The sequence below is a fragment of the Gallinula chloropus genome (assembly GCF_964237585.1).
Source record: "Gallinula chloropus genome assembly, chromosome: 29".
NCBI lineage: Eukaryota > Metazoa > Chordata > Aves > Gruiformes > Rallidae > Gallinula > Gallinula chloropus.
In genome coordinates this window covers 2863272-2877462 of record NC_140114.1, presented here as the reverse complement: position 1 = coordinate 2877462, position 14191 = coordinate 2863272, and the positions used below count along the sequence as shown (strand labels likewise).

The 14191-nt window shown below is 62.1% G+C and overlaps 1 protein-coding gene across 1 annotated transcript; it reads left to right on the top strand.

Annotated features, from left to right (window-relative positions):
• Nucleotides 1-4722: 4722 nt before the first annotated feature.
• LOC311202203 (synaptic vesicle glycoprotein 2A) lies at nt 4723-12414 on the top strand (the record flags this gene model as incomplete). The annotated part of the gene is made up of 12 exons (XM_084276737.1): nt 4723-5302; nt 6796-6976; nt 7150-7301; nt 7388-7521; nt 7767-7856; nt 8127-8237; nt 8328-8416; nt 9483-9647; nt 9750-9883; nt 9973-10176; nt 10504-10663; nt 12231-12414. 12 exons carry the CDS (start codon nt 4723-4725, stop codon nt 12412-12414), a joined length of 2184 nt encoding a protein of 727 aa, XP_084132863.1.
• Between the last annotated feature and the right edge of the window lie 1777 nt (nt 12415-14191).

The following is a 14191-nucleotide window of genomic DNA, read 5'->3' as shown; positions in this document are numbered from 1 at the left end:
TGCAGCTCACCACTGCAGCCTCACCCCCCCCCATCTTCCAGCTGGATGGAGACCCCTTCCCCCTTTTGGGGTTATTCCCACCAAAAATCTCCATTGTTTCTCCTCTTCCAGTTCCCTAAATCTTTCCCTGTGCCAATCCTGGTTCCTGACCCTTGTTGCCTGGTCCTGCTGCCAACATCTGGGTCTGGGGGTTTCTCTCTACCTTCACTGTCCTTATTTTGGCCTCAGCACAGAACCCAGCGCTGCCAATGGATCACGTGGCTAATGCCCTGGGAGCTGAGACCCGCTCAAACTCAGTGCATGTGGGACGGGAGAGGAGGGGACTCAGGGAAGGTCCTGCTTGTGCGAGGTGGTCCCAGCCCTGCTCAGTGCAGGGAACTACCCCCCTACCACCACCCCCAGCTCTGAACCCAGCCCAGCCCCTCAGGTGTTGGGAGGGAGCTGGGTCAGAGCACTCTCAAGGTCCCAATTCCCACTGTTAGTGAGCAACCCAGGGCAGAGGGGGTGAGTTTGGGTACCCCAACCCTCCTTTTGCTTCCCTGCAATAACCACGTTCCTCCTCACCCCCCCTTCCCCCCAAAAAAAGACCTCAGAGACATTTATACCCTGTCACAATGGAGGGACCAGGTCTGGCCAGCCCAAGCAGAGACAATTTGATCCAAAGAACTCAGAATTCCCCCCGAGGAGGCCGTGACTCAGATTTTCCAGGCTGCCTTTCCATCCGTGGTGCTGCCTGCGGCTGCGGTGGGCGGCAGGAGGAGAGGCTGCCATAGAGGGTCTGAACGGCGCCAGATCCTCCCGGCTTCCCCTTTACGCTGCTAGAGCTCCCCAGGGAAGGGAACGGGGGAGAGGGGAGGGGGGGGGGGGATTTAAGGGGAGGGGGGAGGCAGCTTGTGTGTGTCTGTGTGTCCCCCACCACCACAATTGCCGTGCTGATTGAAGGCAGCAGCTCTGGCACGGGAACCCCACTCCCCAGGGAGCTCCCTGCGAGCGTGGGCAGCTGAGGGAGGGGGAGTGGGGGGTGTTGGGGGAGGAGGGGGGATGTCATCGTCTTCCCTTCAGCTTTGCTAACGAGCAAGGATGAGAGGCGAGCCCCCAATTCTGCCAGCCCTGTGAGGTCCCCCCCCCCAACTCCTTGTCTGCTGTAGCACAGCCCTCCCCACCACCTCCCTTCCCTGGGCTGTTGCAATGGACTCTCCCAATGCTCAGTGTGTGTGTCGGAGGCTGCGGCGGTAACGTTGGGTCTGGTACCCGGGAACTGTTCTCCTGCCGTATCCCTACCCAGAGCATCCTCCCTCGCAGCGCAGGAGGCAGACGCCGACAGGAGGGTGGGAGCAGAGCGAGAGCTGGAACAGGTAAGAGAGAGAAAGGAAACGTCTTTTCTAAGACAGGTTCCCCCCTCCTCTCCCCGCTGCTTTTAATTAGCAGCCTCAGAGCCACCGTCTGATGATGGATCAGGGGGGTTCAGCTTCTCCTTTCCACTTGGTGTGGCCATTTTGTCCTGGAAAACCTTGCCTCTAGCCTTGCTCTGCCTTTTTCATGTGCTGCGTTTTACCAGCCTCTTGTCACCCCTCCACACGCTGCTGGCACAGGGCTGGGGAAGCTGTGCCGATGGGCTTTGGGATTTCATCGCAGGGATGGATGTTTGTGGTGGTGGTGGTCCTGGGGGGGGGGTTGGGGAAGAGGGGAGTGCCGCAGCTCTCCAGGGGTGGCAAGATGGGGGGGAAGGGGGGGGTTTGGGGGGGACTGTGTTTGGGAAATGACCTTGGACACCAGCGATTTAAAACTCTTCTCCGTTGTCGCCATGTTCTTGCCATAATGCAAAAAGGCAGGGGGGCTGCAGCAGGGAGGGGGGGGGGGGCAGCATGGACCCAGACAAGCTTTAATGTGGTACTTCCCAGAGACTGGGGGGGCAGGGAGGAGAGGGTTTGGGGGCTGCAGGGCTCCATCGATCACTGGCTCCAGTCAGATGCGTACCAAGAAGAAACAGATCCAGAGTCCCAATAACCTTGTCTAGGGCTGGTGGGGACCGCTCCAGCTTATGGCAGGATGCACCAGAAGAGTATTTTGGGGGTGGCAGGGGGGGACATGATGACACCCCTTGCCCCAGCTCTTGCATATAGAGTGCAGACTGTGTGATTTCCAGCTTCTCATGAAATCAAAACGTCTCGTCTCAAAAGCATCTGTGCCTGACAAGCAAGTGTGGGCTCGGCCGCTCTGGCTCCTGGGCTCCTGCCAAGCTGTGACCTTGCTCCCCAGCCCATCCTCTTCCCCAGCCAGCGTTTGGCCTCTCTCAGCTCCCTTCTTCCTTCTGCCAGTTCCCTTATACGTCATGGTCCATCTCACGGCATCCTGTGGCACGGCCACGTCGGGGAGGCAGCACAGGGAGCTGCTCGCCTGGCTGGAGCAAAATGACCTTGGCTGTCAACTGGCTCCTTCCAGGGCCCTTGGGTAGTGATGGGTTTCAGCTGAGGAGGGGACCAGGGCCTCCCCTGGGTGGGCAGGGAGACTAGGGTGGCTCCTGGCTGGCTGGAGAGGTGAGGGCAGTGGGGATGTGTTGATGATTTTACGCTGCTTAAAATCACCTGCCCGGCTTCATTCAGAAATTTGGGGAGGGGGGTGGGGGGGTCCTGCTGTGCCGCAGTCCCATCCCTGGATTGTCCCCAGGTCCCTGCCAGCTGCGCAGAGCTGGCGTGGGCTCCTGTCCTAGGAGGGGGACGCTGCTGAGAGCCCCGGATATTTTGGAAGGGCTAATTTTAACTTCCCCCACCATGCCCTGTCCCCTCGCTCTTGAGGGGGGGGGGGGGGGGAGGGGGAAGGCGGGGACGACGACATGATGCTGGCTGCATCCCTCTCCCTGCGGCTCAACTCTTGCCTCGCTGTCCATGCCTGGCCACTGCCAGAGACAAAAATAGCCAGGGGAATAGCTGGGGAATCACAGCAGCCCCTATGCCCACAGGCCGCCCAGGCTGTGGGTCTGCGATTCCATCCCTGTCATGAGCTGCACTGGGCTCAGTGAGGCTGGGGAGGGCTATGCTGCCTGTGCTCGGTCTTTGGAGGCTGGGGGGGGAGGGGGGGGCATGCTGGGCTGGGAAGGGGGTTGCTGGATGTCTGGGGTAGGGAGATGCCACCCACAGATTAGAGTCTCTGGGGTGTAGCTAGATGCCCCAAAGGCCAGACCCTGGGTGGCCCCAGCTCTTCCAGCACCCAGCTTGTGGTGACACCAGCATCCCTCCTGCCATATCCCTACTGGGAGCCTCCCTGGGGAGCGTGACCCAGCACACGTGGTCCCTAGAGCCCATTCTGCTGCTTGGGGCAGCCAGATGGGAGCTGGGGATGCGACTGGGTCACCCTTGGCCATCCTGGGATATATCTGAGGGACACCTTGTCCCAGATCTGTATCCTTGAGCCCCCTGCCCCGGGGACACTGACACACGGCACCGGGGCAGCCCCGGGAGACTCGGGGTTCCCTGTGACCTTGGGACCCTCTCCCCTCATTGTCACTCGGCTGCTGCTCCATCCCGCGGTCCCCGAGGAAACGGGGGGGGGTGGGATTCAGTGCAGGCCGGCTGCTGGCCTAGTGTTGGGGGGTGACTTGCAGTCCTGGACGGGCGGGCTGGCCAGCGGCCGTGTCCCCGATGTCCTCCCCCGGCCTCTTTCTCCCTCCCGGGGACAAGCAGGGGAAGGCCGGTTCCAGGGCGCAGAGGTGCTGGAACGGGTGGGCCCCTCTCCCACCGGCGGTGGGCAGGGGTCCCTTCGCCCTGTCACCGCTGACCGGCCGCCTTCGGGGCACCCCGGTGCCCGTGCGGGGCTCGGAGCCGCCCCCGGGGCCGGCAGCCCCCGCCGTGACCCCCCGCTGGCCGAGGCCGCCCCGAGCGGCGGCGTGGCCACGCCCCCTCGACGTTCATTGGCCCAGCGGCTGGGCCGCGCCTGCTCAGCCCCATTGATGCTCGTAGGGTGGCCACGCCCCCCCCCCCCCCCCCCCTTGGCCCCGCGCCGCCTTCCCGGCCCCATTGATGGGGTGGCGGCCTTTTCCCTCAATGGGCTGGTGGGGGGCAGCGGAGGGCACAGGCACAGGGTGGTTCCCGCGGCCTTGGGGGGCCCTGGCCTGCCGGGGGGTGGGGCGGAGGGGCTGCGGGACCCTCCTGCTCCTTGCTGGGGGTCTGAGTCAGGAGGTGCTGCAGCCCTGTGGAGCTCCAGGGTCAGACCCTCGCCAGGGTCCGTGGGTGGGTGGATGGGGGGGTTGGGGGGGAAGACGCGGGCTGAACCCCTTGTCTCTCAGCTCATCTTGCTTGTCCGTCCTCCCTCTCACCGGACCAAACGTGTGGGTGCTGCTCTCCCTTCTCCCACGGGTTTAAGAAGTGGTTTAGTCTGGGTTCACCTGGGCAGCTGGGGAAAAGAGGCAGAGGGAGGCAAACAAGTGATGTGCCCAGGTTGTTAGCTGTGGGAGAATCCACCTTGGATTCCAGCCCAAGGCTGGTTGGTGTGAGATGGAATGTGGGGCTGTTCCCACCTAAAATGCCCCCTGCTTGTGTTTCTGGGCTCCTCAGGTCCGAGCCAGTGTCCAGGGTCCTCCTGCATCCCCTCCCAGCCGGTGCCACGCGGATGGGTAGCACTGTCACCCATCTCCCCTCATCCCACCGCAGCCCTCAGGTGTGAGGGCTCAGCCCCCCGCCGCAGACACACCTCCTCTCATCCCAGTGTCCCAACTGAACTGGTACCATGGATGAGACCTTCCGAGACCGGACAGCGTTCATCCGGGGCGCCAAGGACATTGCCAAGGAGGTGAAGAAACATGCAGCCAAGAAGGTGAGCAAGGGCATGGACCGCATGCAGGATGAGTATACCAAGCGCTCCTACACCCGCTTTGAGGAAGAGGAGGATGATGAAGATTACCCACCCCAGGATGGCTACTACCGGGGGGGTGAGGGGGCCAACGAAGAGGAGGGCGCTTCCAGCGATGCCACCGAGGGTCACGATGAAGAGGATGAGATCTATGAGGGCGAGTACCAGGGCATCCCCCGGCACGACTCGATGAAAACCGGGGAGCGGCTGGGGGCCGAGGTGGCCGCCAGCACCTTCGATGACAGCGAGGGCCAGCGACGGAAGGACAAGGAGGAACTGGCACAGCAGTATGAGCTCATCCTGCAAGAGTGCGGCCATGGCCGCTTCCAGTGGACCCTCTACTTTGTCCTGGGACTGGCCCTCATGGCTGACGGCGTGGAGGTCTTCGTGGTGGGCTTCGTCCTGCCTAGTGCCGAGAAGGACATGTGCCTCTCCGACTCCAACAAGGGCATGCTGGGTGAGGAGGGGACAGGGGGGCTTGAGGGGCCAAGAGCAGGTAGAGGGATGGAGGGGCGCATGAAGGGACTGGGAGGCATGGGAGGACATGGAGGGGTGCTGAGAGATGAGGGATGTGAAAAGATGCAGGGTGTGTGGTGGGACACAGGCAGATGGGGACATGGGGGGGATGTGGAGGGACACGGGATGGGGGGGTGTGAGCAGATAGGTGATATGGGGTGACATGAGTGGGTAAGGGGGTGTGGAGGGACACGTGGGTTATGGGGGGAGCACAGGGAGATGTGGGGAAACAAGAGGAGATGAGGACGTGGGGGAGCATGAGCACACAGAAGGATGTGGAGGGGCACAGAGGGCCCTGGGAGCTCTGGGGATGCAGAGGTAGGTGGGGGACACAGGGATGTGAGAGAACGTGAGGACACACAGGGATGTGGGGGGACATAGGGATGCCATGGGTGTGGGGTCTTGACAGAGGATGTGTGGGGCTATGAGGGGACACAGGGGGACATAGCTGGGGGGGGATGTGAGGAGATATGGGGGCACCAGGAGACACAGGGCACACAATCTGGGGGCTATGGAGTGACATGGGAGACAACATGAGGTATGGGAGGGACACAGTAGGTTATGGGGGGCTATGAGGACATGGAGACACAGAGTGAGATGTGGGGGGGCAGGAGATGTGGGGTGGACAAGGAGGGACACAGAACACCCCCTGGAATAGGACTCCCACCGTTGTCCTCCTCCCAGTCTCACACTGGTCCCCACCCGAACAACGGCGGGGGATGGTGTGAATGGCACTGCCACAGTCAGGCTGTGACTCACAGCCCTGCAGCCCACCCCCCCTCCCCGACCCCCCCTCCCCCCAGCTTATCTCCCTGCTGCAGCTGGGCAGAGCAGTGAGGGGGGAGGGGGCTGAAGCAGAGCCCCCCCATCCCTTCTGCCTGGGGCTGATAAGGGGATGCTGAGAGCGGATTTGGGGGGGGAGACACAGGACTGTGGGCAGCTGCGTTGGCCGCACTGCGGCGTGTGGCCCCCCCACCTCCCCCCCCCCACCCCGTCTCTGCTGTGCTCACTGCAGCCTGAGCCTCCCCATCCATCCCAGGTGTTACTGATGGGTGTCCGTGTCCCTCCCTGAGACCTGGCACACTCAGGGCAGGAGAGGAGGCTGGATGTGGAGGGTACAGGGGCTACTGGGACTACTGGGGCCATCACTACTGGGACACATCCCATAGTGTCCAAGCAGAGCAGGGAGGACAACCCTGCTCTCTGTCCTCTGCCCCACATTCATACGTGGGGGTTGATCTGCCCTCCCTGTGAGGGGACCCAGGTGTCCCCAGCAAAGGGGGTGGGTGGGAGGAGGTCACTGCCACCCTTGTGGCCCCCAGCATCAAGCCCCTGCCCCAATTGCCATCACCCTGCACCGTGTGACCCAGGGAGTGTGTCCCTGGGTTCCCCTGGGACTGACATCGCTGTGTTCCCCCCCTCCCCTCCACCCAGGGCTCATCGTGTACCTGGGCATGATGGTGGGCGCCTTCCTGTGGGGCGGGCTGGCCGACCGCCTGGGCCGAAGGCAGTGCCTCCTCATCTCCCTCTCCGTCAACAGCGTCTTCGCCTTCTTCTCCTCCTTCGTCCAAGGCTACGGCACCTTCCTCTTCTGCCGCCTCCTCTCGGGTGTGGGGTAAGGCTGGGGGGGGGGGTTGCACAGCACCGTGTAGGTTACCCAGGCCCCCCGGGGGGGAGCTGAGCTTCCTCACACACCCTTGCTGTACCGACCCCCCCCCCACCCCCTGTTTTCCACGGTGTCAGGGGTGCTGGGGTGGGCGGTGATGCTGTTCTGCCTTCATCCCCCAGCATCGGGGGCTCCATCCCCATCGTCTTCTCCTACTTCTCCGAGTTCCTGGCACAGGAGAAGCGCGGGGAGCACCTGAGCTGGCTCTGCATGTTCTGGATGATCGGGGGTATCTACGCCTCAGCCATGGCTTGGGCCATCATCCCTCACTATGGTAAGAAGCCTCTCGGTGCCGGAACATGCAGCAAGTTTGATGGGTCTCAGCCCCCCCCATCACCACATCTTGTCTCGCCTTTGTAGGCTGGAGCTTCCAGATGGGCTCAGCGTACCAGTTCCACAGCTGGAGGGTCTTTGTCCTGGTCTGCGCCTTCCCCTCAGTTTTTGCCATCGGGGCGCTCACCACCATGCCCGAGAGCCCCCGCTTCTTCCTGGAGGTGGGTGGACCCTGAGTGGGTTGTGGGGGACAGGGTGGGACACAATCAAACTCTTAGAGACCATGGTAGAGATGGGGGGGACCTGGACAGTGACCACCAAGGAGTTGACAGAGCTGGGAAGATTCAGACAGGGACCCCCCCCCAGGTGGGTGATGGGGGTGGAGAGACCCAGGCAGGGACCCTCAAGAGGGTGGTGGGATGGAGGCTGGTGTGGTCCCAGGGTGAGCTCAGGCTCTGCCTTGCAGAATGGGAAGCACGACGAGGCCTGGATGGTGCTGAAGCAGGTCCACGACACCAACATGAGGGCCAAGGGCCACCCCGAAAGGGTCTTCTCGGTAAGGTTGCCCCATCCTGGGATTGAGCCTTGGGGCACCCAGAGCCCTAGGGTGGGCTCCTGGAGGAGCAGGGTGCTGCGAATCCCATCCCCTCACTGGAAAGGCATCACCTGGAGGGGGTTGGTCCTGCTTTAACGGGTGGGGAAACTGAGGCACGGGATGGGGATGGGTCTCACCTGGACACTTTGGCTGAGGCTGGCACTCCCTAGTGTCCCCAGACTGCCTCCCCCCTGCCACACACACACACACACACACACACCCCACCCCCAGGTCACCCACATCAAGACCATCAAGCGGGAGGACGAACTCATCGAGATCCAGTCGGACACCGGCACATGGTACCGGCGCTGGCTCGTGCGAGTCCTCAACCTCTCACAGCAGGTGAGGCCACATCCCTCCCTGGGTTGCACCCACCCTCCCCACCGTGTCCCCTTGTCACTTCTTCTGTCCCTTCCTCCCCTGAACTTGTAGGTCTGGAGCAACTTCCAACAGTGCTTTGTGCCCGAGTACCGTCGGGTCACGCTGATGATGATGGCTGTGTGGTTCACCATGTCCTTCAGGTGGGGCCAGGGCACCCACCAGCTCTGCTGGGGTGGGATGCTGGGCAGACAAGGGGGGGTGACATCCAGGGGTGCTGCTAACTTGCAGCATGGCTGAGATGGGACTATCAGCAGGATGGGCAGCACTGGGATGGGACTGGCAGCTCTAGGACAGTGCTGGAATGGGGTGGGCAGCACAGGGATGGGACTGGTGGCACCAGTATGGGACTGGCAGGAGGATGGGCAGCACTGGGACAGGATGGGCAGCAGTGGGATAGCATTGGGAGGGGACAGGAAGCCCTGAAATGGGACTGGCAGAGGGATAGGTGGCACCGGGATTGGATGCGTAGCATTGGGATGGAGCCAACCAGCACTGGGACTGGAACGGGATAGGCAGCACTGGGATGGGACTGGGAGCACTGGGCTGGGCGTGGTGATGCCTGAGGCTCAGCACCCCTCCCTCTCCCCACAGTTACTACGGGCTGGAATGGGGTGGGCAGCACAGGGATGGGACTGGTGGCACCAGTATGGGACTGGCAGGAGGATGGGCAGCACTGGGACAGGATGGGCAGCAGTGGGATAGCATTGGGAGGGGACAGGAAGCCCTGAAATGGGTCTGGCAGAGGGATAGGTGGCACTGGGATAGGATGCGTAGCATTGGGATGGAGCCAACCAGCACTGGGACTGGAATGGGATAGGCAGCACTGGGATGGGACTGGGAGCACTGGGCTGGGTGTGGTGATGCCTGAGGCTCAGCACCTCTCCCTCTCCCCACAGTTACTACGGGCTGGAATGGGGTGGGCAGCACAGGGATGGGACTGGTGGCACCAGTATGGGACTGGCAGGAGGATGGGCAGCACTGGGACAGGATGGGCAGCAGTGGGATAGCATTGGGAGGGGACAGGAAGCCCTGAAATGGGACTGGCAGAGGGATAGGTGGCACCGGGATTGGATGCGTAGCATTGGGATGGAGCCAACCAGCACTGGGACGGGACTGGAACGGGATAGGCAGCACTGGGATGGGACTGGGAGCACTGGGCTGGGCGTGGTGATGCCTGAGGCTCAGCACCCCTCCCTCTCCCCACAGTTACTACGGGCTGACGGTCTGGTTCCCAGACATGATAAAGCACCTGCAGAACATCGAGTACGCCTCCCGCACCAAGCTCTTCACCCGCGAGAAGGTCCGGCACTTCACCTTCAACTTCACCCTGGAGAACCAGATCCACCAGGGTGGGGAGTACTTCAACGACAAGTGTGTCCCAGGGATGGTGGGTGCTGAGGCTGGGCCCCGCTCGTTGCATGAATGGAGGCGCTGAGCTCTTCCCCCCTTCCCCCCCCAAATCCATCCCACCAGGTTCATTGGGCTGAAGATGAAGTCGGTGACGTTCGAGGACTCCCTGTTTGAGGAGTGCTACTTCGAGGACATCACCTCCAGCAACACCTTCTTCAAGAACTGCACCTTCATCTCCACGGTCTTCTACAACACAGGTAGGGGTGGTGGGTCCCCCAAAGGGGAGCAAAGACAAGGTTTTGGGGTGGGATAAACTCCACCCAAACCTTTTCTCCATCCTCCACAGATCTCTTTGAGTACAAGTTCATCAACAGCCGGGTGGTGAACAGCACCTTCCTGCACAACAAGGAGGGCTGCCAGCTGGACTTCAGCGATGACAACAACGCCTACATGATCTACTTTGTCAGCTTCCTGGGCACCTTGGCTGTCCTCCCTGGGAACATCGTCTCAGCCCTTCTCATGGACAAGATCGGCCGCCTCCGCATGCTGGGTGGGCGTCAAGGAGGAAATTGGGGCTGCTGAGTGGGCTGGGGTGGGGTTGGGGGGGGGTGTGAAATGCTGGCATGGAGAGGTTGTGGATGGCCCATCCTTGGAAAGGGTCAAGCTCAAGTTGGTCAGGGTTCTGAGGGTGAAGACATCCCTCTTTGGAGCACAGGGCTTGGACTAGATGCGCTTTAAAAGCCACCTCAACCTCAACCATCCCACGATTCTACAGCCTCCTGCCTCAGTTTCCCCTCTCCTCAACATGGCTGGGGAGTGGGTAAGGTAGGGAAATGCTCCTCTCCCAGCCCTGATGGCTCCCTGTGTCCCCTCACAGCCGGCTCCAGCGTCATGTCCTGTGTCAGCTGCTTCTTCCTCTCCTTTGGCAACAGCGAGTCGGCCATGATCGCGCTGCTCTGCCTCTTCGGCGGCGTCAGCATCGCCTCCTGGAACGCCCTGGACGTGCTCACCGTAGAGCTCTACCCCTCTGACAAGAGGTGAGGGTGCCCCACAGCCATCGTTGAGGGGTGCTGGGTGTGGGGTGCTGGAGGGGACTGAGGGTTTGGGATCTGGGTGCAGGGTGTCAGGTGGTTTAGGGAGGATGGGGTGAGGTTTTGGGTAGCAGGGGTGATGTTTTGGGTGCTAGGTGTCAAGCCTTGGGTGCTGAGGTGAGGTGTGGGGTGCTGGGGGTGAAATGTGGGGTACTGGTTGCAAGGTGTGGGGTGCTAGGGGGTGAGATTTGGGGTGCTGGTTGCAAGGTGGGGAGGGTGGGGGGGAGATTTGGGGTGCTGGTTGCAAGGTGTGGAGGGGTGGGGGTGAGATTTGGGGTGCTGGTTGCAAGATGTGGGGGGTGAGATTTGGGGTGCTGGTTGCAAGATGTGGGGTGCTGGTTGTAAGGTGTGGGGTGCTAGGGGGTGAGATGTGGGGTGCTGGTTGCAAGGTGTGGGGGGGTGGGGGTGAGATTTGGGGTGCTGGTTGCAAGATGTGGGGTGCTGGGGGTGAGATGTGGGGTGCTGGGGGTGAGATGTGGGGTGCTGGTTGCAAGGTGTGGGGTGCTGGGGTTGAGATCTGGGGTGCTGGTTGCAAGGTATGGTGTGCTGGGGGTGAGATTTGGGGTGCTGATTGCAAGGTGTGGGGTGTGAGGGGGGGTGAGATTTGGGGTGCTGGTTGCAAGGTGTGGGGTGCTGGGGGTGAGATTTGGGGTGCTGGTTACAAGGTGTGGGGTGCTAGGGGGTGAGATTTGGGGTGGTGGTTGTGAGATGGGTGCTGGGGGTGAGATGTGGGGTGCTGGTTGCAAGGTGTGGGGTGCTGGGGGTGAGATTTGGGGTGCTGGTTGCAAGGTGTGGGGTGCTAGGGGGTGAGATGTGGGGTACTGGTTGAAGGGTGTGGGGTGCTGGGGGTGAGATGTGGGGTGCTGGTTGCAAGGTGTGGGGTGCTGGGGGTGAGATGTGGGGTGCTGATTACAAGGTGTGTGTGGGGGTGAGATGTGGGGTGCTGGTTGCAAGGTGTGGGGTGCTGGGGGTGAGATTTGGGGTGCTGGTTGTGAGGTGGGTGCTGGGGGTGAGATTTGGGGTGCTGGTTGCAAGGTGTGGGGTGCTAGGGGCTGAGATTTGGGGTGCTGGTTGCAAGGTGTGGGGGGGTGAGATGTGGGGTGCTGGTTGCAAGGTGTGGGGTGCTGGGGGTGAGATTTGGGGTGCTGGTTGCAAGGTGTGGGGTGCTGGGGGTGACATTTGGGGTGCTGGGTGCCACATACCAGCTGTTGGCTGCTGCCTGCAAGGGGCTGGGTGCCAGCTCTGGGGTGCAAAGTGTGTGGGGGGGGTGCAAGATGGGACACCTTGAGCCCCGGGTCTTGGGTACCACATGTGGGATGCTGGGGGGGGTCCTGCTGCATATTTTGGGATGCTGCCTCCCAAGAAGTCCAGACTGGCAGCCACGAATTATCCCACCCCCTGGGATGGGTGGGGACCCTTTGGGGCAGGGATTTGGAGGTTGGGGGGGGGAAGGAGCTGGGTCCTCCCACCACCTCCCCCATCCCCCTCACATCCCTACACCCCCCTTCCCCAGGACAACGGCATTCGGGTTCCTCAACGCCCTGTGCAAACTGGCGGCCGTGCTGGGCATCAGCATCTTCACATCCTTCGTGGGCATCACCAAGGCGGTGCCCATCCTGCTGGCCTCGGCCGCGCTGGCCCTCGGCAGCTCCCTCGCCTTGAAACTCCCCGAAACTCGGGGGCAAGTCCTGCAGTGATGGCTTGGGGGGGGAGAGGGACAAAACCCACCCCCCCCCCCACCTCCTCATTCCCTCCTCCTCCTTGTGCCACCCCCCCCTCGCCCCAAATCCCTGCCCCCCCCCCCCCCCCCTCTCCTGGGGGGATTAGTCTCGTTAGACACTGTGAAACGTCTTGGAGCATTTGGGATCTGTTTCATTTGCACTTGTCCCCCCCCCCCCTAACCCTCACCCCCAAAATCCCCATCTCCCTCCCCCCCAGGCCTTCCCCACCCCCCCCTTTAATTCCCCCCCCCCATTTCTTTTCTCGGTGTCATCCCCTCAGTGAATAGCTGCTCGTTCCCGGGGGGGGGGCTGAGGGGGGGGTGGGGGGGTGGGATAGGCTCTGTGCCTTCCCCTTGTCCCCCCCCCACCCACCCACTCCCCAGCATCCTGGCTGGGTGGGGGTGAGGAGGAAGAGGAGGATGACGAAGGCTCCCTGCTCAGCGCAGCAGGAATTGGGGCAGCGGCAGCTCCTGCCTCAGTTTCCCCACCCCAGGACGGCGTCCGGGTGCTGCACGGGGGTGAGGCCGGTGGAGGGGGGGTGCACTTTGGGGTGCTCAGCCCTTTGGGGTGCACAGCACGCTGGGGGCTGCTTGAGAGGCCCCTCAAAGCACATATAACCCCGTGGGGTGCACGGTGTCCAAGGGGGGGGGGATGTGGGAGGAGGAGGGGGGGTGCAGAACCCCTTTGTGGGGGGGACCCGCTGGTCTGTTGGGGTGCAAAGCCCCTTGCTGAGCACCCTGGGGTGCTGCCATCCTGTCACACCCCACATCACCCACCCCCCCACCCCCCAACCCCTTGTCTCATGGTGCAGTGAGGGCCCCCCCAGAGGTGGGGGGGGGCACTCAGCTGCCTTTTGGGGTGCAGTGGGGTAGCGATGGGAACACCCCCCACTCCCCAAAAACTGCCTTTTTTTTTCTTTTTTAACCTATTTTCCAATGATTTTTCCCTCGGGGGGCAGGGGGCACAGGGCAGGGGGGAGGGGGGGGTTGCTCTGTGCACCCCCTTTTCCTCCCTGCACACCCCCCCCCAACACCCCTCCCACCCAGAGCACAAAACCACCAGCGGTTTGCAAAGCACAAAGAGGCACTGGGATGCACTGGGACCACCCCCCACCCCCCCTAAAAACTAAAGCAGGGTACTGGGGGGGGGGGGTTAAAGGGGGGGGGAAAGGGGGGGGGAGTGCGTGGAGAATGTGTCCCAGGGCAGCACCCCCTCCCCCCCCCCCCTCCAGGGTCGGTCCCCAGCAAGGGGTGGGGAGTGTTGGTCTGCAAAAGTGCTTCGGAGACCCCTGGCAGCCCCCCCCAGTATTTGGGGCAGCAACCACCCAGCATTGCCAGCAGCCCTTCCCCCCCCCAACACCGTGGCGAGCAGCCCCCTGCGCCCCCCCCCCCCAATCCCTCCCCATCCTTCTAAGTGACCAAGCAGCGTGTGCTTCATCTCCTCCTCCTCCTCCTCCTCCTCTTCCTCCCCCTCCTTCGGTGTAGCTGGTCCTTCGGGGTGCCCCCCCCCCCAACTCCCCCCCCTTCCTAGTTTGTTCGTACGCAGTCGTGCCGTGCTGTAGTTTTTAGATGTTTGTAAATTAATTAAACAAAACAAAATACACCAAAAAAAACCCCAAACAAACCCAAAGAGAAAGAAAAAAAACACCAGGAAAAGCACCAAAAATTCACCCCAAATGACCCAAATTCCCCCCCCCCCCGCCAAAGGATTTTCCAGCTGCTGTTTTGAGCTGCTCCTGTTTATTTCTTGGGGT